At 36.8% G+C, this 27,878-nt stretch overlaps 1 protein-coding gene across 11 annotated transcripts in view; it reads right to left on the reverse strand.

The window, feature by feature from the left end:
- Positions 1-27,878, reverse strand: part of STXBP5L (syntaxin binding protein 5L) — a 327,812-nt gene that overhangs the window by 25,022 nt on the left and 274,912 nt on the right. For all 11 annotated transcript variants that reach the window (XM_043874859.1, XM_043874853.1, XM_043874861.1 and 8 more), the window contains one exon: positions 1,227-1,397. In XM_043874859.1, coding sequence (XP_043730794.1) covers positions 1,227-1,397 — 171 coding nt within the window. The remainder of the gene's footprint in view (positions 1-1,226; positions 1,398-27,878) is intronic.

A 27,878-nucleotide genomic window follows, 5' to 3' on the forward strand; every position in this document is an offset into this window, starting at 1 on the left:
AGTTCCCTGACCAGGAATCAGATTCCATGTCCCCTGCAGTGCAAGTGCAGGGTCTGCACCATTTGACTGCCAGGGAAGTGCCTTAAAATTTTATTTTAAAAATTTGAATAATACAGATCACTACTATCAAATTTTTTGAGGAGTGGTAAATGGTGAATTGGGCTTCCCAGGTGACTCAGTGGCGAAGAATCCGCTTGCCAATGCAGGAGATACAAGAGACAGGGTCAGGAAGATCCTCTAGAAGAGGAAATAGCAACCCACTCCAGTATTCTTATGTGGAAAATTCCATGGACAGAGGAGCCTGGAGGGCTACAGTCCATGGGGTTTCGATGTCAGACATGATTCAGTGACTGAGCACACACACAAATGGTGAATTACTTTATAGCACAGAATTACCATAGCATATTCCTAAGATTACTTTTTTTTTTCTATTTCTAGTCCCAAAGCTTTTTATCAGCAAGGCAGCAGCAGAAGTTGTATGCGTGCTCAGTCTTGTCTGACTCTGTGTGACTGCATGGACTCTAGCCCACCAGGATCCTCTGTCCATGGGATTTTCCTGGCAAGAATACTAGAGTGGGTTGCCATATTCACCTCCAGGGGATCTTCCTGGTCCAGGAATTGAACCTATGTCTCCTGCATTGGCAGGTGGATTCTTTACCACTGAGCCACCTGCAGCAGTTACAGGATTCCTCTTTTTTTTTTTTTTTTTAATCTTTCTTAATCTAGGCCTTCTGACTCATGTACTTTACTTCCTGCCCTCAACGCTAATTCCATAAATAAACAAACAATCCTCTTTTTAAAACATAAGAAGATTGCAAACTAGAATTTAACGTCTTGCCTTTTTCTTGGTCACATTCTCTTAATAGTTGAGGAAACAAAGGTTACAAGACAATAAATAACTGTTTACAGATAGAGATACCAAGAAGCTTACGTTGAGATGGAAAGAAAGTAGGAGTATACAGAACAGATTAATACATAGAAGGGAGGAGATGGAAACCTACCCATAAACAGAAGCATTCTGGTTTTAGAGATGAAACAGGTGTAGTGAGGAATGGATTTGGGATTCGTGGCTCCAGCCCGACCAGGTTCTCAGTTGCTCGTTGTCTAGAGTTGACCAGCTCTTCATATCTTTTATATGTGACCACAATCCCTTATCCCCCAGCTCCTAATTCCCATGGTATGTCAAATTTCAATTGCATCCACACAGATTTGTATGTCTAACCTACCTTCTGTTGTAACTGGCAAAGAAATCTCCATGCAAGCAGCTGACTGTGCTTTTCGAAATGGTGGTCTTCCAGGACCCCAGCGATTTATTTTTGAAACATCAGCACTGGAAAGTCGTTTTCCAGAACTGCAGCTCTGAGAAGTGGGACTTGTGCAGTGTCCATTTACATGGTCTGTACCAAGAGGAAGAAGGCAACATAAATATCATAATTAAACCTTAACATAAAGGAATTTAAGTGTGTAGATTAATAAATGAAGGGAGAATTCCTTGTTTTTAAACCATTTAAAGATGGCTAAGTCCTTGTTTTAGTATTTAGTCATAATTTCAATAGCTAGCCAAATTTTTCATAATTATTAAGTATATTTGTCTTTAAAATATGACTAACATAGTTAAAACTTATTCTATATTTTCATTATGTATTCTGCCATTTAATGGCAGTACAAAATAGGTTTATAGTACTAGAGTTTCTTTTGCATAATGTAAATATACACCTATTTATATAAGTTTTTGGAAGAACTTCAAGTGCTTAGGGTTTAAAATATAGAACAGAAGCATTTTACTGCAAAGTTGAGAATGGTACATAAGAATATTGACTCTACAAGCCAGACTGCCTGGGCTCAAATCCCAGTTCTACCACCTACTAGTTGTATACATTTTTGCAGACTTCATAGTTTAGTTTCCTTTTGATTGGGACTATTACTATCTAACTCATGGAGCTTTTGTAATAACATGTTATATGCCAGAAACTTCCTGGTATATGGTAAACTGAACAAAGATGATTTATTACTGTCATTTTTGTTTTGATATTATTACTGTCATTTTGAACTCCCAAGTGTTCCACTAAAGTTGCTCAAGTCTAAGACCAAATAGTACTGTTTATTTTAGAGCCTGTGAATTTATCTCTGTTCTGATATAATTTAAAAATTTGGAATAATTGCACTAAAATAGTATTAATGCTAACACATAGTATTTGAAAACATCATCTCAGTATTTGAAAACATCAGCTCAATATTCAGAATACATCTTGAAATGTGCTTCTTTGGTTATTCAAAGGACAGAGTTAACCAGAAGAATCCTGTTTAATGTTCATATTGGACATGGGAACTGGCACTCAGTGTCCACTCCATTACAGCTTTTCTATATTGAGGAATTTGAAAACTTAAAATATACATTCTCTGGATCCCCTTGTAGTTAGCGCAAAGATGAGAATTAGATTTCACCATTTAAATGCACTAGTGTGTTTTACTTTTTTTTTTTTTAATGAGTTAACATTTATTGAATACTTCAATGCCAGGCATTTTACACACATCACTGATTTAATCTTCACAACAACTATGCAAGGTAGGTGCTCTATCCTGATTTTGCAGATGAGGAAAATGAAGGTCAAAAAATGTTCAGAAAATTGTCTAACGTTACATAAGCAGTACTCATGGAGTCAGGATTCTAATCCAGATTTTTCTCACTTAGTGTCTGTATGCTTAAAAACTAGGCCACTGGGTCAGCTAATATATTTGGTAAGGATTATCAATTTTGATGATGTATTTAGTAGGGTTTAGGAGTAGCTTACGTTATGTCCATTGAGCTCCTAGTCTCTTGGGACCAGTTGTCTTCCATATTAACACAGATTTCTCAGACAGAATGGCATAAATATCACATGACAAGCTAGCTATGGGGAAGCAGAAGTCAAGAGTTCTGCCTCTCCTTCACTATTGAATCTAGTCTTATAAATAGGAAAAACACTGAGGGCAACAGCCGGTACCAACAAAGACATACAGTAAGTTAGAAAATGGCAATTACTTTAGGGATACAAACTGCAAATGTAAGCCACGCTGCTCTGGGCATATCAGTTAGGATATACCCAGGTGTGAAGGCTTGTTTTAGGGCTTATTCAGAGTAATGTGGGATGGGTTACAGCCCTCTTCACACTCACTCATCTAGGTTCAAGAACACATGGCAGAGCTCTGAAAGTAGTAACATTTGCTTACCTAGCCAGGACTGGACTTGCTAAGTGAAAGTGCCTGCCTATCTATTACCATCTTTTAGTGGCATTTTGTGAACATTGTTTCATTTGAGCTTATAATAGGGTAGTATCAATAATTAGGTTACTCAACATGCTGGTCGGTCTTTTTTTATTTTCCCTACCCCCTGTATGGCCCAATTTTCTCCATCTTATGGTTGACTCATGAGGTCTGGCTGACATTACCATATCTGGGCAGCTCAGAGTCTTTGGCCATATTCGTCTGTCTTCAATAGGGCTGATTAACTTAAAGGATTTCTTTTTGTTGCTTAAATTTTTTTTAATATATGAAAGTTAATTTGCTTAATATTTTTTTCTTAGTACAGTAAATATTCAAGACAGATATGAGTACTATAAAACACTTATGAAGAAATTTGGTTATAGCCCAGACATAGTCATTCTGAAAATTTATACTAAAGAAATGATACTAAATACAAAAACTTCTATTGATAAAATTATTCACTGTAGTTTTAGTAAGAGACAAAAATTGGAAGCCAGCTATCCTTTACAATTCAGCATAAACTTTTAGGTACATTGTGCTATGTATCACAAAATAGAGTATTATAATCTTTAAAAATGTTTCTGAAATGCTTGTTGAATCTTATTTCTATATCATTTGTTTCAGTTAGCTCTTTTTGCATACAGACCACTACAAATGTTAATAAATTTAAACTGAAAATCATTTTGGGCTTCCCCGATGGCTCAGTGGTATAAAATCCACCTGCAATGCAGAAGCTGCAGGTTCAATCCCTGGTTGGAGAAGATCCCCTGAGAAGGGCATGGCAAACCACTCCAACCCATCTGCCAATGTAGGAGACATAAGAGATGTGGGTTTCATCCCTGGTTCAGGAAGATCACCTGGAGGAGGGCATGGCAAACTACTCCAGTATTCTTGCCTGGAGAATCCCATGGACAGAGGGAGCCTGGGAGGCTACAGTCCAGATGGTTGCAAAGAGTCAGATATGACTGAAGAGACTTAGCACGCACCACAATCATTTTATTATGCTTACAGATGGTGAGAGCAAGGAGTTAAACCAAGGCAAGGTAGGGATATTATTTCCATGATGTCTGGGGCATTAGCTGGGAATACTCGAATGACTGAGGGCTTGAAATCTTTAGGAGGCTTCTTTACCCACATGCCTGGGTTAGAATGACTCAAAGGTTGAACTCAGTTGGGACTGTCAGTGGTGACTTTGTTAGGAGGCTTGGGCTTCCTCATGGCAGGGTGGCCTTTTTTACATAGTGCATGGTGGGTTAGGGCCTCAAAAAGTTTGACAAGTGGTTTTGAAATGGAAGCAAACTTTCTGCTGCTTTGGTGTTACTGCAGTGGAGATTTTGCTTTATTTTTGAAAGCAACATTCTAGCGTCCAGTCACAAGCTTTTTGTATGTCAAGAGGCAGTTGTAGTAGAATCCTGATCTTATAAAAGTGTGGTCTTCAGTTCAAAAATTGATTGGCAGTAGTCTTCTGATTCTAACAGTAGCAAAGTTGTCTGCTTCCTTGATGTATCTGTTGATGGCCTTATTCAGAAAGTCATACCTGTAGGCCAAGCTTAGGGTTGTCTCCAATCTTTTAGTGACTTGATAAGCACCTAGTTTCTTGTGTTAAATCACTTTCTGCATAATATCACTAGAAGGGTTTTTGTTTCCCAGTTGCTTTCTGATTATAGTGATGTTTTAGCTCAACTATAGTGCTCTATGCCATTTAGAGAAAATTCAACATTCTAAAAAATTCAACCTTAGAACAATAAGCAGATTAAAACAAATGGGAAACTTTACAAAAAGCTTCTCAAGTCTAAAAAAAGAAATTACAAGTTTTCTTTTAAATTAGCTGATTCTCTTGTATCTCTAAATCAAGATTTGATTTAGTGTATATATTGTATAAAGTACAACAATGACTTACTGAAAAATGACTTACTGATTCCAGTTTAAATTATTTTTAACATAGTCCTTGCCAAAGCTTTATAGGAGTATGTAAATGAATATTTAATTTTATACTTGGTACACTAGTCTAATTAAACTTTTTACTATACAGTACAATTCCTAGAAAATGAAAATCAGTATTATGCATATGCCACAGGGGTGATTTTATGGTGGAATAAATGTTGAACATAAGACTAAATCAAAATAAGCACTGGATTTTAAAACTCATGAAAATAAATGTAAAAAGACTTTAACTAGGAATCTTTAGGAGTCTTTTTAACTGTAAAAAGACTCTGGCTTTTTACATATATATTGGCTATATAAAATATAGCTAATATCAAACAGTTGGTTAAAATATTTGAAAACTCACCTAACTTTACCTTTGCTATTTTTATATTAATAGTTAAGAGGAAACTCTTCTTTCACTCCCTCCCTTCTTACTCATTAGTAAGTTAATGAGTTGGTTGGAGGACAAGCTGGTTAATTGACTTAATGTTGTTTGCTTAATTAATTTTAAGTAGGAAAATAATTTATTAAAGTATATTAGGCAGTTCACAATCTCAGAGAGAACCTGTGAGTTATACTCAGGTTTGCAGCCAAAAACAATACCCAGCCATACTGGAACTGAGTTCCTTTTGAGATGATGCTGATGAGCAGGGGCCTATAGCCACGAGCGGTGCTACTGCTGACCTGATATAGTAGGGCATCTCTGCTATTACACTCACTAGAACTGAGTGTAGTTTTTATCTTTCAGTTTTTGACTATCAGATAAGGAAATATCACCTTTCTCTTTGTGCTGACACTTTTGAGATTTTTAAGCTCTTGAGGGCATTTTTCTGAAGAATTTTAAGCTGAAGACCCAAAGTGACTAAATCAGACTTCCTTTGAAGTTAGTTTGATTTTTATTCCCAGTTTTAATCTGGCTCTTCTATAGCAAAGTTTTCATGACTATTATTTTTTACATGTTTATATACTCATTCATGTTTACTCTCTGCAATCCAAAGTTTCAAAAAGCTGCTTCTTTATTAATAATTTCCCTTTTGTTTTTTCAAGTTTAGTTTCTATTGCATTCATTTAAGTGAATGTTTAAAAACTATTTGGGACCAAATTTCCAGTCTTTGAGAAAATTATCTCTTAAGGACAATACTGCCTTATGCTTTGTCACTTTTTAACCTGGAATAGCAATGTATTTTTAAAATTTTTAGTATAATTGCCATACAAAATTATGATATTTAAAGTATACATTGTGTAGATCTGATATACATATACATTAGGGAAAATTCTCATAATCTATTTAATTAACACACCCATCTCCTCACATATTTATTTTTGGTGAGAATACAAGTTCTATTAGAAGAGTTCTATTAGCAAATTTCAACTATACATTACAGTGTTATAAAAAAATACTCATCCTGTTTACATTAGGTCCTCCAACCTTATCTTATAGCTGAGAGTCTGTACCCTTCTATATACCTCTCCTATTATTCCCATTCACCAATCCCTGGCAACTGCTATTCAACCGTCTGTTCTGAAGTTGACTTTTCTTTTTTTGTAGAGTCAACATAAAAGTGATGCCATGCAGTATTTGCTTCTTCTCTCTAGCTTATTTCATGTCACGTAATGTCTACCACACGGTCCACCATTTTTCTGGCAAATACCATACTTTCAGCCTGTCTCATGGCTGAGTAACACTCCTCTGAGCGAGCGCATCACCTCTGCTTTTCCAGCTCATGTGCTGATGGACACTTCGGTTGTTTCCTTATCTTGGCTACTGTGAATAATGCTGAAATAAACATGGGGATGCAGGCATGCCTTAATAGACTCTTTTCATTTACACTGGATATATACCTAGAAGTGGAATTGCTGGATCATACGGTAGTTCTATTTTTAATTTTTTGAGGAACCCCCAAATTGTTTTCCATAGTGGCTGCACCAATTTGTGTACCAAGAGTGCACAAGGTTTTTTTTTTTTTCTTCTCTCTCCATCTTCAGAAAAAAGATACAGATCTCATATTCTTGAAAATCAGTTCAGTTCAGTCACTCAGTCATGTTCAACTCTTTGTGACCCCATGTAGTGCAGAACTCCAGGCATCCCTGTCCGTCACCAACTCCCAGAGCTTGCTCAAACTCATGTCCATCAAGTCGATGATGCCATCCAACCATCTCATCATCTGTTGTTCCCTTCTCCTCCTGCCTTCAGTCTTTCCCAGCATCAGGGTCTTTCCCAACGAGTCAGTTCTTTGCATCAGGTGGTTGAAGTATTGGAGCTTCAGCTTCAGTATCAGTCCTTCCAATGAATATTCATGACTGATTTCATTTGGGATTGACGGGTTTGATCTTACTGTGCAAGGGACTCTCAAGAATCTTCTCAAACACCACAGTTCAAAAGCATCAATTCTTCAGTGCTCAGCTTTCATTATGATCTAACTCTCACATCCATACATGACTACTGGAAAAACCATAGCTTTGAATAGACGGACCTTTGTCAGTAAAGTAGTATCTCTGCTTTTTAATACACTGTCCAGGTTGTCATAGCTTTTCTTCCAAGGAGCAAGCAGCTTTTAATTTCATGGCTGCAGTCACCATCTGCGGTGGTTTTGGAGCCCAGAAAAATAAAGTCTCCATTGTTTCCCTATCTATTTGCTATGAAGTGATGGGATGCCATGATCTTAGTTTTCTGAACGTTGGGTTTTAAGCCAGTTCTTTTACTCTCCTCTTTTTGCTTTCATCAAGAGGCTCTTTAGTTCTTCACTTTCTGCCATAAGGGTGGTGTCATCTGCATATGTGAAGTTATTGACATTTCTCCCAGCAATCTTGATTCCAGTTTGTGCTTCATCCAGCTGGGCATTTGCCATGATGTACTCTGTATATAGTTAAATAAGCAGGGTGAGAATATACAGCCTTGACGTACTCCTTTCCCAATTTGGAACCAGTGTTGTTCCATGTCCAGTTCTAACTGCTTCTTCTTGACCTGCATACAGATTTCTCAGGAGGCAGGTCAGGTGGTGTGGTATTCCCATCTCTTTAAGAATTTTCCACAGTTTGTGATCCACACAGTCAAAGGCTTTAGTGTAGTCAATGAAGCAGAAGTAGATGTTTTTCTGAAATTCTCTTATTTTTTATGTGATCCAATGGATGTTGGCAATTTGATTTTCAGTTCCTCTGCCTTTTCTAAATCCAACTTGAACATCCAGAAGTTCTCAGTTCACATACTGTTGACACCTAGCTTGGAGAATTTTGAACATTACTTTGGTAGCATGTGAGATGAGTGCAATTGTGCTGTAGTTTGAGCACTCTTTGGCATTGCCTTTCTTTGGGATTGGAGTGAAAACTGACCTTTCCAGTCCTGTGGCCACTGCTGAGTTTTCCAAATTTGTTGGTATATTGAGTGCAGCACTTTCACAGCATCATCTTTTAGGATTGGAAAGAGCTCAACTGGAATTCCATCACCTCCACTAGCTTTGTTTGTAGTGTTATTTCCTAAGGCCCACCCACTTGACTTGGCACTCCAGGATGTCTGGCTCTAGGTTAGTGATCACACCGTTGTGGTTATGTGGGTCATTAAGACCATTTTTGTATAGTTCTTCTGTGTATTCTTGCCACTTCTTCTTAATCTCTTATGCTTCTGTTAGGTGCATAACATTTCTGTCCTTTATTGTGCCAATCTTTGTATGAAATGTTCCTTGATTAAATTAATTTCACATTTTCTTGAAGAGATCTCTAGTCTTTCCCATTCTATTGTTTGCCTCTATTTCTTTGCACTGACCGCTGAGGAAGGCTTTCTTATCTCCCCTTGCTATTCTCTGGGACTCTGCATTCAAGAGGGAAAAGATCTTTACTTTTCTCCTTTGCCTTTTGCTTCTCTTCTTTTCTCAGGTGTTTGTCAATTGACAATAGCTATTCTTATTACAATGTGGTGTGTTAGTTTCAAGTGTGCAGCAGAGTGGTATATAAATGTATGTGTATGTATACATATATTTTTCAGATTCTTCTCCCTTATGCTGTTGTTGTTCACTCACTAAGTTGTGTCTGACTCTTTGCAACCCCATGGACCCCAGCACACCAAGCCTCCCTGTCCCTCACAATCTCCCAGTGTTTGCCCAAGTTCATGTCCATTGAATCAGTGATGTTATCCAACCATCTTCCTCTGCCACCGTCTTATCTTTTAGCCTTCAATCTTTTCCAGCATTAGGGTCTTTTCCAGTGAGTCAACTCTTCGCATCACGTGGCCAAAGTATTGGAGCTTCAGCTTCAGCCCCTCCAAGGAGTATTCAGGGTTGATGTCCTTTCGGATTGACTGGTTTGATCTCCTTGCTGTCCAAGGGACTCTCAAGCATCTTCTCCAGCACCAAAATTCAGAAGCATCAATTTTTCAGTACTCAGCCTTCTTTATTGTTATAGGTTATTACAAATATGTAAGTGCAGTTCCCTGTGGTATACAGTAGGTGCTTCATGGCTATCTATTTTATATATAGTAGTATATATCTGTTAATTTCCAATTTATTCCTCCCTCTTTTCCCTTTTGGTAACCATTAGTTTGTTTGTATTCTGTGGGTCTGTTTCTGTTTTGTAAAAATAAGTTCATTTGTATCTTTTTTTTTTTGTTACATTCTACACAGAAGTGGTATCATATGAGGTTTCTCTTTGTCTGGCTTAGTTTGCTTAGTATCATAATCTCTAGGTCCACATATTGCTGCAAATGGCATCACAGCTTTTCTAACATGTTTAGGATGATATCTCATTGTTTTGACTTGCATTTCTCTAATGATTAGTGATGTTAAGCACCTTTTCATGAACTTGTTAGCCATTTCCATGTCGTCTTTGGCAAAGTGTCTATTTGGTTCCTCCTCCCATTTTTAAAATCAGATTGTTTGATTTTTGTTATTGAGTTGTATGACCTCTATATATTTTGATTATTAATCCCTTAGAAGCTGCATGATTTACAGATATTTTCTCCCATCCTGAAGGTTGCCATTTCATTTGTTGATGGTTTCACTTGTACAGAAGCTTTTTTTAGTTTGTAGTTTATTTTTTGTTTTGTTGCCTTTGCTTTAGGTGTCAAATCCAAAAAAAAAATATTGCTAAGACTGATGTCAACAAGCATATTACTTATGTTTTCTTCTAGAAGTTTTAAGATTTCAGGTCTCACATTCAAGTCTTTAATCCATTTTGAGTTGTTCTTCTGTATGGTATAAGACAGAAGTTAAGTTACATTCTTTAACTGCCCAGTTTTCCTAGCACCATTTATTGAAAAGAATACTTTCCCTATTGCATATTTTAGGCTTCTTTGTTATAAATTAGTTGGCCATATATGCATGAGTTTATTTCTGGGTTCTCTTTTCTGCTCCATTGGTATGTTTGTTTTTGTGCCAATACCATATTGTTTTGATTGCTATAGCTTTATTATAAACTTTGAAACCAGGAAGTGTGATGTCTAGCTTTGTCCTTCTTTCTCAAGATTGCTTTCACTATTAGGAGTCTTCTGGAGTTCCATACAAACTTCAGAATTTTGTGTTCTATTTCTGTGAAAAATACCATTGGAATTTCCATAGGTTAAGGTTACATTAAATCTGTATTGGACATTTCAAAGTATTAATTCTTCCAATCCATTGGCATGTAATATCTTTCCATTTATTTGTGTCTTATTCAATTTCTTTCATTAATATTTTATTTTCGGTGTACAAACCTTTTACTTCCTTGGTAAAAATCTATTCCTGAATACTTTATTAAGTACGATATAGATGGGACTGTTTTCTTAATTTCTCTAATCCTTGTTATATAGAAAGGTAATTGACTTTTACATATTGATTTTATACTTGAAATTTTGCTAAATTTTTTAATTAGTTTTAATGGGTTTTGGTAGTCTTTGTGGTTTTCTATAAAGATGTCATCTGCAAATAGAGAACATTTTCCTTTTTCCTTTCTTATTTGGATGCCCTCTATATATTTTTCTTGGAATTGCTCTTGCTAGAACTTCTAGTACTATATTCAGTGAAAGTGGTGAGAACGGGCATCTTCTCTTGTTCCTGATCTTGGAGGAAAAGCTTTTCACTTCTAAGCATTATGTCAGTTGTGGCCTTATCAGTATATGGTCTTCATTATGTTTAGGCACATTCCCTCTAGGCTCTGTTGTGAATTTTTTTTTAAAAATAAATATTGAGTTTTGTCAGATGCTTTTCCTGCATCTATTCAGATTATATGATTTTTATTATTCATTTTGTTAATATGCTATATCACATTAATTTGCAGATGTCAAACCATCCTTTTATCCCTGGAATAAATTATACTTGATCATAAGATACTCTTAAGTACTGTTGAATTTAGTTTGATAGTATTTTGCTGCAGATTTTGTATCTATCTTAACCAGTGATATTGGCCCATTGTTTTCTTCTCTTGTAGTGTCCTTTCTGGTTTTGGTAATGGTAGTATTGCTCTTGTAAATTGGGCTTGAAAGTGTTCTCTTCTCTTCTGTGCCGCATGCCAATGCATGAGACATAAGAGATGTGTGTTTGATCCCTGGGTCAGGAAGATCCCCTGGAGAAGGAAATGGCAACCCACTTGTGTATTCCTGCCTGGAGAATTCCATGGACAGAGAAGCCTGGTGAGTTAGAGTCCACAGCGTTGCAAAGGGTCGGACATGATTGAAGTGACTGAGCATGAGCATGAAAGTACTGTCCTACGAGTTCACTAATCCTTTTTCTGCTCCATCTAGCCTACTACTGAACGCCTCTATTAAATTTTTCTGTGAAGTTATTGTATTCTTCAGGTCTTTGATTTCTGTTTGAATGTGAAAGTGTTAGTTGCTCAGTTGTGTCCTACTTCTTGGGGCTCCATGGACTATAGCCTGCCAGGCTCCTCTGTCTATGGAATTCTTGAGGCAAGAATACTGGAGTGAATAGTCATTCTCTTCTCCAGGGGACGTTTTCCAGTCAGGGATTTAACTCAGTTCTCCTGCATTGCAGGTGGATTCTTTACCATCTGAGCTATTTGCATATATTTTCTATCTCTTTGTTTAAATTCTCGCTTTGTTCAGTGTGTTGTTCTCTTATTTTGAACACTTAATCAGGTTAAGTCACTTATCTCTGTTTCACTAAGGTCTGTTTCTGGAGTTTTATCTTTTTGTTGCAGTTATGTTCCTATTTCTTTGTTTTCCAACACTCTCTGTGTTGGTTTCTACACAATAGACAAAATAGTTACCTCCCCCAAGCTTGAGGAAGTGGTCTTTCATAGGAGATGAACCTTATTATTCAGCCTGGCATGAGCTCTTGGTGGTCTTTCAATTCTTTGTGATTGTCTGAGCTCCTTTTTCGTTCTTAGTGGCTCCCAGTATTTGAGAGTATGCCAAGACCTGTTTGGGCGTCCCTTGTGACTCAGCTGGTAAAGAATCTGCCTGCAACGTGGGAGACCTGGGTGCGATCCCTTGGTTGGGAAGATCCCCTGGAGAAGGGAAAGGCTACCCACTCCAGTATTCTGGCCTGGAGAATTCCATGGACTGGGTAGACCATGGGCTCGCAAGGAGTCGGACACGACTGAGCGACTTTCACTTTCACAAGACCTGTTTCCATGTGGGTGTTATCTAATTCATCCAATATTTAGGCGTTAATAAGCTAGTTCTGGACTTCTTCCAGAGGAAACTGCTCCATTTAGAGCTACAGATTTGGTGTATCAGGGAGGAGTTGAGTTCAGAAGTCTTCTATGTTGTCATCTTGGACCATAACTGTAAATAACAAAAAAATTATGGCATTAAAATGCCAATATATCCTGATTGATGCTGAAGGAACAAAGTGACACCTTACCCTGCACCATATAAGTAAGTGTTCACTTCAAGCCGCATATTAAGAGTGGGAAGAAAGAGGGGGGAAAAAAAACAAACGTGTATGCTGAGGTAAACAAGAAAGTTAGTCTAAATAATCTCCAAAGAGATGAAATCTTGAGTTGCTAAATTACTCATTGCTTAACAAAATGTTTTTATTCCTGAAATTTGCAAAACTGATGTCAAAGATACAATAATCATGTGGGTAAAATTATCCCCCACTCCTAGTATGAACAAATTACCTAAACTTTGAAAAAGCTTATGGTTTTTTTGTTCCTTTGAAATATCTGTTGTAATTTACATTCAGTGAGTCAGTTCTTCCTTTCTGAACTCCTTGTAAAACACTTGTAAATCGATACATGGGGTCGCAATGAGTTGGACAGGACTGAGTGACTAAACGGGCTTCCCTGGTGGTTTAGCAGTGAGGAGTCCGCCTGCCAATGCAGGAGACTTAAGCGACCTAGGTTTAATCCCTGGGTTGGGGAAGATCCCCTGGAGTAGGAAAGGACAACCCACTCCAGTATTCTTGCCTCGAGAATCCCATGGACAGAGGAGCCTGGTGGGCTACAGTCCATGGGATCGCAAAGAGTCATACACAACTGAACAACTAAACAGCAATGCTTTTGTGTCTGAATATTCCTTTTACAATGCACTGTACATACAATAAATGTTTTCTAAGTCATGTGAAAACTTACAATGAATAATTTGAATCTATTCCTTTTGAAGGGGGGAATTTCCTAATATACTAAGTTAAAATTATTTGGTTTAAAAATTGAGTTCTATTATTGTATCAGTTCAGTTCAGTCCCTCAGTCACATCTGACTCTTTGCAACCCCATGAACTGCAACATGCCAGGATTCCCTGTCCATCACCAACTCCCGGAGCTTATTCAAACTCATGTCCATCGAGTTGGTGATGCCACCCAACCATCTCATCCTCTGTTGTCTCCTTCTCCTCCTGCCTTCAGTCTTTCCCAGCATGAGGGTCTTTTCCAATGAGTCAGTTCTTTGCATCAGGTGGCCAAAGTATTGGAGTTTCAGCTTCAGCATCAGTCCTTCCAATGAATATTCATGACTGATCTCCTTTCGGATGAACTGGTTGAATCTTCTTGCAGTCCAAGGGGCTCCCAAGAGTCTTCTCCAACACCACAGTTCAAAAGCATCAGTTCTTCGGTGCTCAGCTTTCTTTATGGTCCAACTCTCACATCTATACATGACTACTGGAAAAACCGTAGCTTTCACTAGACAGACCTTTGTTGACAAAGTAATGTCTCTGCTTTTTAATATGCTGTCTAAGTCAAGGCTGTATATTGTCACCATGCTTATTTAATTTATATGCAAAATGCCTGGCTGGATGAAGCATGAGCTGGAATCAAGATTGCCAGGAGAAATATCAATAACCTTAGATATATGCAGATGACACCACCCTTATGGGAGAAAGCGAAGAACTAAAGAGCTTCTTGATGAAAGTGAAAGAGGAGAGTGAAAAATTTGGCTTAAAACTCAACATTAAAAAAACTAAGATCATGGCATCCAGTCCCATTATTTCATGGCAAATAGATGGGGAAACAATGGAAACAGTGAGAGACTTTATTTTGGGCAGCTCCAAAATACTGCATATAGTGACTGCAGCCATGAAATTAAAAGACACTCACTCCTTGGAAGAAAAGCTATGACCAACCTAGACAGCATATTATTATTGTATATACTATGGAATTATGCTCTAAAAGTGTTCTGTAGATACTATAACTTCTACCTCCAATTTACTGTTTGAAAATAACTTTTAATTTTAGAATTTTAGCTTAATTCTCTCAGTCTAACCTCCCATTTATTTTTTTAAATTTTTAATTGGAGGATGATTGCTCTACAGTGTTGTGTTGGTTTCTGCTGTACAACATGAATCAACTATATGCATATCCTCTTCTTCTTGAGCCTCCTTTCCGCCACACTCGCCATCTCGGCCCTCTAGGTCGTCATAGAGTAGCGAGCTCAGTTCCCTGTGCTGTATAGTCGCTTCCCTCTAGCTTTCTGCTTTACACATGGGACTGTGTATATGTCAGTGCTGCTCTTTCAATTCATCCCACCCTCTTCGTCCCCTACAGTATCCACAAGTGTTCTCTGCATCTGCATCTCTGCTGCTGCTGCTAAGTCACTTCAGTCGTGTCCAACTCTGTGTGACCCCATGGACGTCAGCCCACCAGGCTCCCCCATCCCTGGGATTCTCCAGGCAAGAGTACTGGAGTGGGTTGCCATTTCCTTCTCCAATGCATGAAAGTGAAAAGTGAAAGTGAAGTCGCTCAGTCGTGTCTGACTCTTAGTGACCCCATGGACATCAGCCCACCAGGCTCCTCCACCCATGGAATTTTCTAGGCAAGAGTACTGGAGTGGGGTGCCACTGCCTTCTCCGATCTGCATCTCTACTACCTCTTATTTAGACAGAGTGTTAACATTTTCTTTGAGTATCCTTCCATAGTTGTTTTTTTCAAAAGAAGGGGAAGCACATTTCACAGTATTTCATGCCTTGATATTTTTTTTCATTTCACACTTGTCTTGGAGAACATAGTATTTAGACATACTTAATTGTTTATATAGAGACAAAGTTTCCATTTTGGGGGCTGTATAACAATTTGACTATTTTCTTATTAATGAATCTTAGGGTTTCAGTATTTGCTATTTCAAAGCAAACTTTAATGACCACAGTAATTCTTCTTTGTATGTGTGTGATTATATCTGTGGAATGAATTCTCAGAATTGAAATTGCTTGGCAAAAGAATAAACATTTTAGATTTTGATTGCAAAAGGTTTCCAAAAATAATTAACCAATTTACATCTCCAACAACAGTATATAAGAACTTCAGTTTCCAAACATCTTCACTAATTTTTGCTTCATGTAATTCTTTGATATTTATTGCTATAATAGGAAAAATACTGTTTTAATATTCACTTCTTTAATAATGAGTTTCGGTACCTTCTTATTTATATTCAGTTCCGTTCAGTCTGTTCAGTCACTCAGTCGTGTCTGACTCTTTGCGAACCTATGGACTGCAGCACTCCATGCCTTCCTGGCCATCACCAACTCCCGGAGTCTACGCAAACTCATGTCCATTGAGTTGGTGATGCCATCCTAGCAAAGCCTTTTACAAATTAATCTTTATTGGAACATAGTTGCTTTGCAGTGTTGATGTTTCTGCTGTACAGCAAAGTAAATGGTTACATATACACACATATTCCCTCTCATTTTAGATTTTTTTTCCCATTTAGGTCACAACAGAGAATTGAGTAGTCCCTGTATCATACTGTAGGTTCTCATTAAACATATCTCTATTTTACAAACAGTAGTGTATATATGTCAATCCCAGTCTCCCAATTTATCCAATTACCATCCCTAACTCAGCTGGTAAAGAATCCGCCTACAATGCAGGAGACCCCAGTTCGATTCCTGGGTTGGGAAGATCCCCTGGAGGAGGGAACAGCTACCCACCCCAGTATTCTTGTCTGAAGAATCCCATGGACAGAGGAGCCTGGCAGGCTACAGTCCACGGGGTGGCAAAAAGTCAGACTGGACTGGGCAACTTTCACCGTCTCTTACCCTCTTGGTATCCACAAATTTGTTCTTTACATCTGTGTTTCTGAGCAAAGCCTTATTCCGAGAATTTTTTTTTAATGTATATTTCTCATGTTTTCTTCTAGCATTTTTATGGTTTCTTTATCTTTATTTTTATCATCTAGAATTAATTTTGGCTTATGGAGATTATTTTTCAGATGCCTCATTACTCATTCCAACATTTATTGAATTACCTACCCTTATTTACTTTTTGAATGGCCTACCTTATTTTCAAGGCTACTTTTTTTTCTGCATCTGGTTCAGAAATAATTTACTCAAACTCAAATGAAGGAAATAAAACAATGTGAATGTTTTGGATGTATCTAGATCTTTTTCAGCACTTGACTGTAAGACTACTTATTTACAATGACAAAATTTATGTATGAATTTGGGTCTTCTTCTGGATTTTCTGTTCTACTGATTGAACTTTTTATACATCAGTACCAAAAATGGTATGATGGTTAGTAGATATATGTTTTAAACTAATTTTATATTGTATTTAACTATTTGGTAGGGCTAGACCTCATTTATGACTCTTGTTTTTCAGAATTGTCCTTGCTCTCTTATATGTATACCTTTTCAGATGAATTTTAAACTTATAATTTTTACTCCTTTGAAAAATCACTGTTATTTTCAGTGGAATTATTTATTTCTAAAGTATAAAATGTACATCAGTTTCAAATCTTCTTGTTCAAAAGGAAGAAAGCAGTGTATGTTTTATAATTAATACAAGTCCTTTAAATGTTCTTTAATGGAGGTTAAAATCATTTTCACATAAATCCTATGTATTCAAGTTCATTACTCCATATTTTATCTTTTTGATAGCATTATAAATGAGTTTTTCCCCATTTTAAAGTTGACTTTTGTTTATTTAGTTTTGGGGTATGAATTTGTAACCAGCCACATCACTGCATATTCACTCTCTATTTTTATTAGTTTCCCATTGATTCTCTTAAGATTTCAGGTATAAAAATTTATTCCCTGTAAGTATACTTTTTATTGCATTTTTTGAACACATATATGTAATATATCTTCCCCCTATTTAACTGCATTGGCTAGAACTTTAAATGTAAGCTAAGAATCTACGGATTGTAAACTCTTAGTTTTTGGATGTCTGAAAAAGACATTGTTCCCCCTCATTCTTGGATCTTTATTTGACAATTACATTCCTTAGCACAGGTTGTGATATAGCTGACATATTACACATATTTAACATTGGCAACCACTAATCTGTTCTTAGTCTCACAATAAAAATAATAAATATATCCATCACTTCTGCTTAGTGTCCTCGTTTCTATCTCTAATCCCTCTGTGCTGCCTCTCCCTGTTGGCCCTCTACCCTTAACAACAACTAATGTACTTTGCATTACTATACATTAATTTACATTTCACAGAATTTTATATTAGAGCAGTCATACAAGTACACTTGATTTTATCTGGCTTCTTTCATTATGATTAGTTTGAGATTCCACCATGTTGTCTTGTTTCCACAGACCTAGTTTCTTTTTATTGTTGAGGAGTATTCCACTTATATGAGTATGCCACAATTTGCTTAACTATTTACCCACTGATGAATATTTGGGGTGTTTCCAGTCATCCATTATCTTTTAAAGATACTTATAAACTAAGTCAGTAATTGTTTTTACTTACCCATACATTTACCATTTCCAGTGCTCTTCATTTCTGTGTAGCTCTAGATTTCCTTCTGGTATTGTTTTCCCTTTTCCAGAAGGACTACCTATAAAATCTCTTGTAGTTTCAGATTCTTTTAGCTTTTGTGTCTGTAAATTTTTTTTTTCTGCTTTCACTTTTCAATGATATTTTGTCAAGTACAGAATTGTAGATTGACAATTTCTTTCAGTCCTTTAAAGATGTTCTTCCACTATCTTCTTGCTTGTATAATTTGAGAAGCTTGCTGTTATTTGTTCCCCTATATGTTAATATTTCTATTTTTGCTGGCTGTTTTTAATGACTTGATTATGACAAACTTTGGTGTAATTTTCTTCATGTTATGCTTGAAGTTTGTTGAGCTTCTCTCATCTGTGGATTTACATGTTCATCAAATTAGAAAGATTTCTGGCATTACTTTTTCGAACATTCTTTTCTGTTTCATCATTTCTTTCCTCTCCTTGGAATATTAGATAACTTGAAGTTGGACAATAGATATTGTCTGCTCACTGAGTTTGGTCTTTTTCTTACTTTGCTTAATTTTGGATGGTTAATTGAATTCAGCACTGTCTTCCTTTTCACTGTCAATTCTGACATTAGTCTCATCTACTGTATATTTCATCTTATATATATTGTTCACTTCTAGATGTTTGTTAGGTCTTTTTAAATATTTTCCATGTCTCTTCTTAAGATGCTGGTGCCTTCCTCCATCTCCTTGAAAATAGGAGGTACAGATCTTCCTCGAATTGTGACGGGATTATGTTCCAATAAAGCCATCATATATTGAAAATATCTGAAGTCAAAAATATATTTAATACACCTGACCTACCAAAAACCATAGCGTAGCTTATCCTACCTTAAACATGCTCAGAACACTTACAGTAGCCTATAATTGGGCAAAATCACTTAACACAAAGCCTATTAAATAATAAAGTGTTGAATATCTCATGTAATTTATTGAATACTATACTGACAGTGAAAAACAGAATGTTTATACTGGCACAGAATGATTGGAAGTGTATCATATTGGAAGCGCTGCATATTACTAGCCTGGGAAAGATCAAAATTCAAATTCTGATGTATTGTTTCTACTGAATGTGCATTGCTTTTGTTGTTGTTGCTTAGTGTTGCTTTTGCATCATCATAAAGTTGAAAAATTGTACGTTGAACCACTGTAAGTTGAAGATAATCTGCATATTTACAATAGCTGATTTAATGTCCTTGTCCACTTATTTTGTTCTATGTGTCATTTCTGGGTCAGTTTCTATTGATGGATATTTTTTCTTTATCACAGATTGTATTTTCCTGTTGACACAGTATCATTGCCTGGATGCCAGACATTGTAAATTTTATGCTATTAAGTGCTGTTTGTTTTCTATTCTCTCTACATTAATTTTTGTTCCAGGGCACAAAAATGTTTAGAAATAGTACAGTGTTGATTTTTACTTTGAAATAAACATCTAACCACACCAAATTGCCAGAAATTATATAGGATAGCAGCATAGCTTGTGGGTCAGTGAAATGAATGGCAGTAGTAATACAAGGAAGAGGAGGGAGAAATTAGAAATATTTTGTTATTATAAAGTACTTTCACTATCCATGAAGCAGTACAGTGTTATTTAAAATGGACTTGTATCCATTGTAAATATATATTGCAAACTTTAGGGCAACTGCTAAAATAAAAAGTAAAGTATAATTGATAAGCTAAGAAAAGAAAGTAAAAGAAATCATATAAAATGCCCAATTCAAAATACACAAAAATCAGTGGAAGAAGAAAATAGGAACAAAAAAGAAGGGAAATGAATAGAAAATAGTAACATTTATGATAGACATTAGTCTATATAATCACTTTAAATGTCACTTGTCTAAATACATCAATTAAAAGACTCTCAGTGATTCAAAAAAAGACCCAACTACATTCTCTACAGGAAATTTAAGGATACGTATATAGGTTAAAGTAAAGGGATAGTGAAAGATGTAACAGCTAGCATTAATCAAAAGATTAACAGACTTATATATGTATATATATAGGCTTCACAGGTGGCACTCGTGGTAAAGAAACTGTCTGCTAATGCAGGAGACTTATATAAGAGACATGAGTCCGACCCCTGGGTCAGGAAGATCCCCTGGAGGAGGACATAGCAACCCACTCCAATATTTTTGCCTGGAGAATCCCATGGACAGAGGAGAATCCCATGAACTGGTGGGCTACAGTCCAAAGAGTCAGATACAACGGAAGCAACTTGACACGGCGCAGAACATGAATATACATGGGCTTCCCTGGTGGCTCAGACAGAGAATCTGCCTGCAACGCAGGAGACCTGGGTTTGATCCCTGGGTCAGAAATATCCCTTGGAGAAGGGAATGACTACCCACTCCAGTATTCTTGCCTTGAGAATTCCATGGACAGAGGAGCTGAGTGACTAAAGTTTTCATAGCTCACCAGGGGTGGGCTTTCACTTTCACAGCCCACCAGGTTCCTCTGTCCTTGGGGTTTTTCAGGCAAGAATAATGAGTGGGTTGCCATTTTCTTCTCCAGTGGATCTTCCCTACCCAGGGGTCGAACTCACCTCTCCAGCAGCTCCAGCATTTCAGGAAGATTCTTTACCCGCTGAACCATTAGGGAACAACACGCCCCCATATACACTTACATACATATTTATAGACAGTTGCTTAGTATGGTGAGAACATTGTTAGACCAGTGAACCCCAGAAGCATTGGCTCATTGCCATACTTCATTTGTTGTGAAATGAGTTCCTTGATGAAAAGCAAGGCTGTGTGAAATATCATAATGATAGATAAGGCATAGCTCAGTGATGAAGAATTCACCTGCCAATACAGGAGATGTGGGTTAAAAATCCTTGAGTTGGGAAGATCCCCTGGAGAGGACATGGAAATCCACTATAGTATCCTTGCCTGGGAAATCCCATGGACAGAGAAGCCTGGTGTGCTACAGTTCACGGGGTTGCGAAAGAGTTGGACACAACTTAGTGACTAAAAAACAACAACAAGCCCATGGATAATAGTTTTGGCAGAAGCATTCCATTCAGGAAAAGCAGATCCATAATCCAGAGTAAGTGTATATTCTAGCAAGAACATAACATTTCTTCCATGCTGAAAGTGGTTCAGTGTAATCAACCTGCCACCAGATAACTGATGACCTGAGAAATGGTAACATTGCAGACAGTGTTGATTATTTCAGTTGTCATATTGAGTATTCAACAGTCATAGCCAAGTTGACCTTGGTGAGTGGAAGTCCATGTTGCTGAGTGCATGCATAACTTGTGTCCCTGCCACCATATCTACTCTCTTCATTAGCTCATTTGGCAATGACAGGGTGGCTGGGAAAAAAAGCTGACTGGTATCTACAGAATGGGTCATTCTATCAACTTGAGTATTAAGATTCTCCTCAGCTGAGGTCACCCTTTGGTGACATGGGACAAAAATTTTCCTGTACGCTAGCAACAGAATTTGAAATTAAAAGGAATTAACATTTACATTAGTACCTCAAAATTTATGTATAAATCTAACAAAGCATGCATATAAATTTAACAAAGCATGTGCCAGATCTATATGAGAAAAACTACAAAACTATTAAAAGTTCCTTACTGATGAAAGAAACTGAAGACAAATAAATGGAGACAGATTCCATGTTCATGGATAGGAGGGCTCAATATTGTTGAGACAAGTTCTCCCCAACTTGATCTGTAGCTTCAACACAATCCTAATCGAAATTCCAGCAAGTTATTTTATGGATGTTGACAAACTGATTCTAAAGTTTATTTGGAGAGGAATAAGACCCAGAATACTAAAGGAAAGGAATAAGACCCAGAATACTAAAGGAAAGGAATAAAGTTATGGAATGACACTACTTGACTTCAAGACTTGCTATAAAACTAAACTACTGAAGATAGATGATATTGGTGAAAAAATAAACAGATATATCATTGCAAAAGAATAGAAAGCCTAGAAATAGATCCAACAAATATAGTCAACTGATCCTTGACAAAGGAGCAAAAGCAATGTGATGGAGAAAAAACAGTCTTCTCAACAAATAGTAGTGAAACAACTGGATATATACATACACACACACACAAAATGTAAACAGATTTTACAACCTTCAAAAAAACTCAAAATTGATTGTAGTCCTAAATGTTAAACACAAAATTGTAAAACTACTAGAAGAAAACAGAAAATCTAGATGACTTTGGGTTTGATGACTTTTTAGATATAATACCAAAGGCACAATCCATGAAAGAAAATTGGTAAGTTTGACTTCATTAAAATTAAAACTTTGTAAAAGACACTATCAAGAGGATGAGAAGACAAGCTTCAGACTGGAAGAAAATCGGTATAAACCATATACCTGAAAAACATTAACTAAAATACACAAAGAACTCCTAAAACTCAACAAAAAGAAAACAAACCACCTGACTTAAAGAATGGGCAAAAGATCTGAACAGATACCACACCAAAGGAGACAGATGGAAAAATGAGCACATAAAAATATTTAAAATTTCAAATTAAAACAAGGATGAGAAACCACTACACACCTACTATAATGGCAAAAATGTAAAACACTGTCAACACCAAATGCTAGAAAACATTTGGAATAACGGGATATAACTGATAGTGGGGGTGCAAAATTGACTGTGCAAAGACTTCTTAAAAAGCTAAACATCATGCTCCTTAGTATTTATGCAAAGAGGCTGAAAAGTCGCTTTAGTCATGTCCAGCTCTTTGCAACCCTATGGACTGTAACCTGCCAGGCTCCTCTGTCTGCAAGAACACTGGACTGGGTTGCCATTACCCTCCTCCAGGGGATCTTCCTAACCCAGGGATTGAAACCATGCCTCCTGTGTCACTTTACCACTAGTGCCACGTAGCATAGCACCACGTCTTTACCGCCAGCACCACCTGGGAAGCCACAGCTATACACTGTTAGTGGGACTGTAAGCTGGTACAGCCACTGTGGAAAACAGTATGCAAGTTCTCAGAAAACTAAACATTTTTATTTTGGAATAATTTTACATTTAGAAGAAAGCAGCCAATACCTAAATTTCTTATTCTCCTTTCCCAATGTCACCTTGGTGCATTACTATTAACTGAACTCTATATTTCGTATTTCACCAGTTTTAAAAAATATTTTTCCTACAGTTTTTGAGGTGAGATTCATCTGAAGCAATTTTAAAATGTACAATTCAGTGGTAGTTAGTACACTCACAATATTGTGCAACAACCACAACTGTATAGCTCCAGAACATTTTCATCACCACTAAAAACAGCACTACCACATTAAGCAGTCACTGCCCATTCTACTCTTCCCTAGCCACTGGTGACCATCAGTCTACTTTCTGTTTCTAGGGATTTAGTTATTCTGGATATTTCATATAAATGAAATCATGCAGTATGTAGCTTTATGTCTGGCTTCTTTCAGTTCATGTAGTGTTTTTGAGGTTCGTCCATGTTGTAACATGTATCAGGACTCCCTTTTTAAAAAGAAAATATTTAACAATTGTAAAATTTATCTAAACCAATTTCAAGTGTACAGTTCAGTGGTATTAAACACATTTGTATTGTGTAGCAGTCATCTCCAGAATTCTTTTCACCTGGTAAAAATGAAACACATTACTCATTAAACAGTAACTCCCCATTTCCTCCTCCCCTAGCTCCTGGCATCCACCATTCTACTTTCTTTCCCTACATATGTGACCATTCTGGGTACCTCATATAATTGTAATCATACAATTTTTGTCTTCTTGTAACTGGCTTATTTTACCTAGCATAATATCCTCAAAGTTCACTCATGTTGTAGCATGCATGTGTGCTCAGTTGTGTCTGATTCTTTGTGAATCCATGGACTGTAGCCCACCAGGCTCCTCTGTCCATGAAATTCTCCAGGGGATCCTCCCAACTGAGGAATTGAACCCGAGTCTCTTGCATTTCCTGCACTGGCAGGCAGATTCTTTACCAGTGAGCCACCTGGGAAGCCCCATGTTGTAGCATATGTTAAAATTTCCTTCCTTCTAAGGCTGAGCAAATTCCACTGTTCTGTACACACGTTTTGTTTATCCATCCATCCACTGATGGACTGTGGATTGCGTCGCTTCCACATTTTAGCTATTGTCATTGTCAGTTAAGTCATTAATCCATTTTTTTTTTTTTTTTTTGTATGTAGGATGAGGTAGTGGTCCATCTCCATTATCATGCATGTGGACTTCCAGTTGTCTCAGTACCATTTATTGAAGAGACTTTTCCCTGCCCCTCCTGCCCACCCCATTGAATTGTCCTGGTAACTTGTTGAAAATCAATTGGTCATAGATGTATAGTTTTATTTCTAGACTCAATTCTATCATTGACCTATGTGTATATCTTCATGCCAATACCCGTGGTAGCTCAGCTGGTAAAAGAATGCACCTCCAATGCAGGAGACCCTGGTTTGATTCCTGGGTCGGGAAGATCTGCTGGAGAAGGGACAGGCTACCCACTCCAGTATTCGTGGGCTTTCCTGGTGGCTCAGCTGGTAAAGAATCTGCCTGCAACGTGGGAGACCTGGGTTCGATCTCTTGGTTGGGAAGACCCCTGGAGAAGGGATGGCTACCCACTTCAGTATTCTGGCCTGGAGAATTTAATGGACTGTATAGTCTATGGGGTTGCAAAGAATTGGACATGACCAAGTGACTTTCACTTTGATATGTGTAGCCAGGGAGGAAGTTTTGAAACTGGGAGGTGTGAGTATTTCAACTTTCAACCATGTGTATTGTTTTGTCTATTTTTGCTTTGGCACTTCCATATGAATTTTAGGAAAAGCTTTTCCATTATTTAAAATGGCTATTGTTATTTTAGCTGTGACTGTGTTAAATATGTTAGACTGTTTTGGGTATTACTTAAATAATATTAAACATTCCAATTCATGAACAAGGGATGTATTTTCACTTTTATAGGTCTTTTAAAGTTTCTTTTAGCAATATTTTGTAGTTATCAGTGTAAAGTTTTACATCTCCTTGGTTAAGTTAATCTTTAAATATTTTACTCTTAGGAGACTTACAAATGGTATTCTTTTTTAAAATTTCTTTTTCAAAATTTTCATTACTGGTGTATAGAAATACAGCTGATTTTGTGCTCACCTTATACCTTGCAACTCTACTAAATTCATTTATTCTCGTTATTCTTTTGTGGATTTTGGAGGATTTTCTGTATACAGGATCATGCCACCTGCCAACAGGGCTAGTTTTACTTCTTTTATCAATTTTTATGTGCTTTCCCCCGCCAACCCCCCGCCTCCCCCCGCCCCGCACCCGCCCTTAAATCACTGGCTAGAACTTCCAATACAAAATAGAAGTAGTACACAAAGGCCCCTTTGTCTTGTTCTGGATCTTTTCTTTTTGGCTGCACTGGGGATTTGTTGCTGCACGGGCTTTCTGTAGTTGTGAGGATACTCTTTGTTGTGATGTGGAGGCTTCTCATTGTGGTAGCTTCTCTTGCTGTGAAGCACAGGCTCTAGGGTGTGATCTCAGTAGTTGCAGCATGCAGGATTCACAAGCTGTGGTGCACATGGGGCCTCCCCAGACCAGGGATTGAGCCTGTGTCCCCTATGTTGGCAGGTGGATTCTTAACCATTGGACCACCAGGGAAGTCCCTAGTCTAGATTTTAAGGAAGAATGTTTTCAGTCTTTCATCCTTGAATAGGATGACTGTGGCTTCTCATGAATGCCTTTTATCAGTTTCAGAAAGGTCCCTCTATTTCTAGTTTCCTGAGTTTTTTTTTTTTTTTTAAATCATGAAAGGGTATTCAATTTTGTCAAGTCCTTTTTCTGCACCAAATGAGATGATCATGTGTGGGATTTTTCCTTCATTCTGTTAGTGTGATTTTTACATTTTTAATTTTCTTCTGTTGAACCACTCATGTATTATTTCTGAGATAAATTCCACTTGATTATGGTATATAACCCTTTTAATATGCTGCTGGATTTTACTTGCCAATATCTTGAGAATCTTTGCATGTATATTCATATGAGGTGTTGGTCTCTAATTTGATTTTCTTGCAGTGTTCTTTGTCTAGCTTTGAAATAAGGGTAATGCTGTGTCATAGAATGTGTTAGGAAATGTTCCTTGTGTTTTTTGGAAGAGTTTGATAAAGACTGGTGTTAATTCCTCTTTAAATATTTGGTAGAATTCACCAGGGAGGCTGTCTCATCCTGGACTTTTGAAATTTTTGAGAACTGATTCAGTATCTTTACTCAGATTTTCTCCTCCTTCTTGAGTTAGTTTTGGTAATTCATGTATTTGTAGGAATTTGTCTATTTTACCTAGATTAGTTAATGCTGGCATAAAATTGTTCACAGTATTCTCTTATAATCCTCTTCTGTAAGGCTGATTGTAATGCACCCACTTTTATTCCTGATTTTAATTGCTTGTATATTCTTTTTTCCTTAGTCTAGGTAAGGGTTTGTCAATTTGTTGATCTTTCCAAAGAATCAACTTACAGGTTAATTATTATTTTTCATTATCTATTTTCTCTCTAATCTTTGTTTTCCTTACTTTGCTATTTTTCATTTGACATTTCTTACAGTATATGCTACACAAAATAATAGGTGATTATAGGCTTTTCAATTGTACATAATTGATTTAAGTTCAGTTTTGCTATTAGTTATATGACCTTAGACAAATTTTAATTTTTCATATCCTTAATTTATTTGTAAAGTGGGTAGAACATTTCTGATCCATGTATTATCTATCTGTCATATGCCAAATAATATATACAAATTATATAGCATACTGTCTAACATGTAGTAGGAGGTCAATACATGGAACTAGAATGTTGAATCTTCCTTTGATATCAGTTACACTGGCAAAATACTAATTAACTTCATAACAATTTTGTTAGTATTGAACTAATAATACTGAATAATGTTGCATTTGCATTTAAAATGTGCTTTGCATATAATATCACTGACATAATTATCTAATCAAATTCATCTAAGATGGTATGTAATTAGATTTTAAATGTAACAAATTATTTATTGCTGAAAGATATTTAATTTAGTTAAAATAGGATGAGGTATGTGAATATGCTCAATAAACTTTGAGTATTATGTTCTGTGATCTAGGTTCAAATCTTAATTCTACAATTTATTAACAATATAACCTCAGTTTCTACTCTAGAAAAAAAGGAATACTGATAACTACCTTAAAGAGTTGCTGAAAAAGTGAAAAGTGAAACTGTTAGTCCTTCAGTCATGTTCAACTCTGCAACCCCATGGACTGTAGCCCACTAGGCTCCTCTGTCTGTGGAACTGTCCAGGCAAGAATACTGGAGTGGGTAGCCATTCCCTTGTCCAGGGGATCTTCCCAACCCAGGGATTGAACCCAGGTCTCCAGCAATGCAGGCATATTCTTTATTGTCTGAGCCACCAGAGGACTTTTTAAAGAGCTGCTAAGAAAGTTAAATAAAATCATGTATGTGAAACAGCTTTGAACACTCTAAAAAACAAAGACTAATTACTGAATTTTTGTTATTTTAGACATGACACTGACATTCGTAGGTTTTATGCTATGACTTTAAGTCAAAAGAAAGGAGATGAAAATAAAGGCGATTCAATTAAATTTCACAAAAGAAACTATCCTGGAA

Source organism: Cervus elaphus, chromosome 19, assembly GCF_910594005.1.
Source record: "Cervus elaphus chromosome 19, mCerEla1.1, whole genome shotgun sequence".
Taxonomy (NCBI): Eukaryota; Metazoa; Chordata; class Mammalia; order Artiodactyla; family Cervidae; genus Cervus; species Cervus elaphus.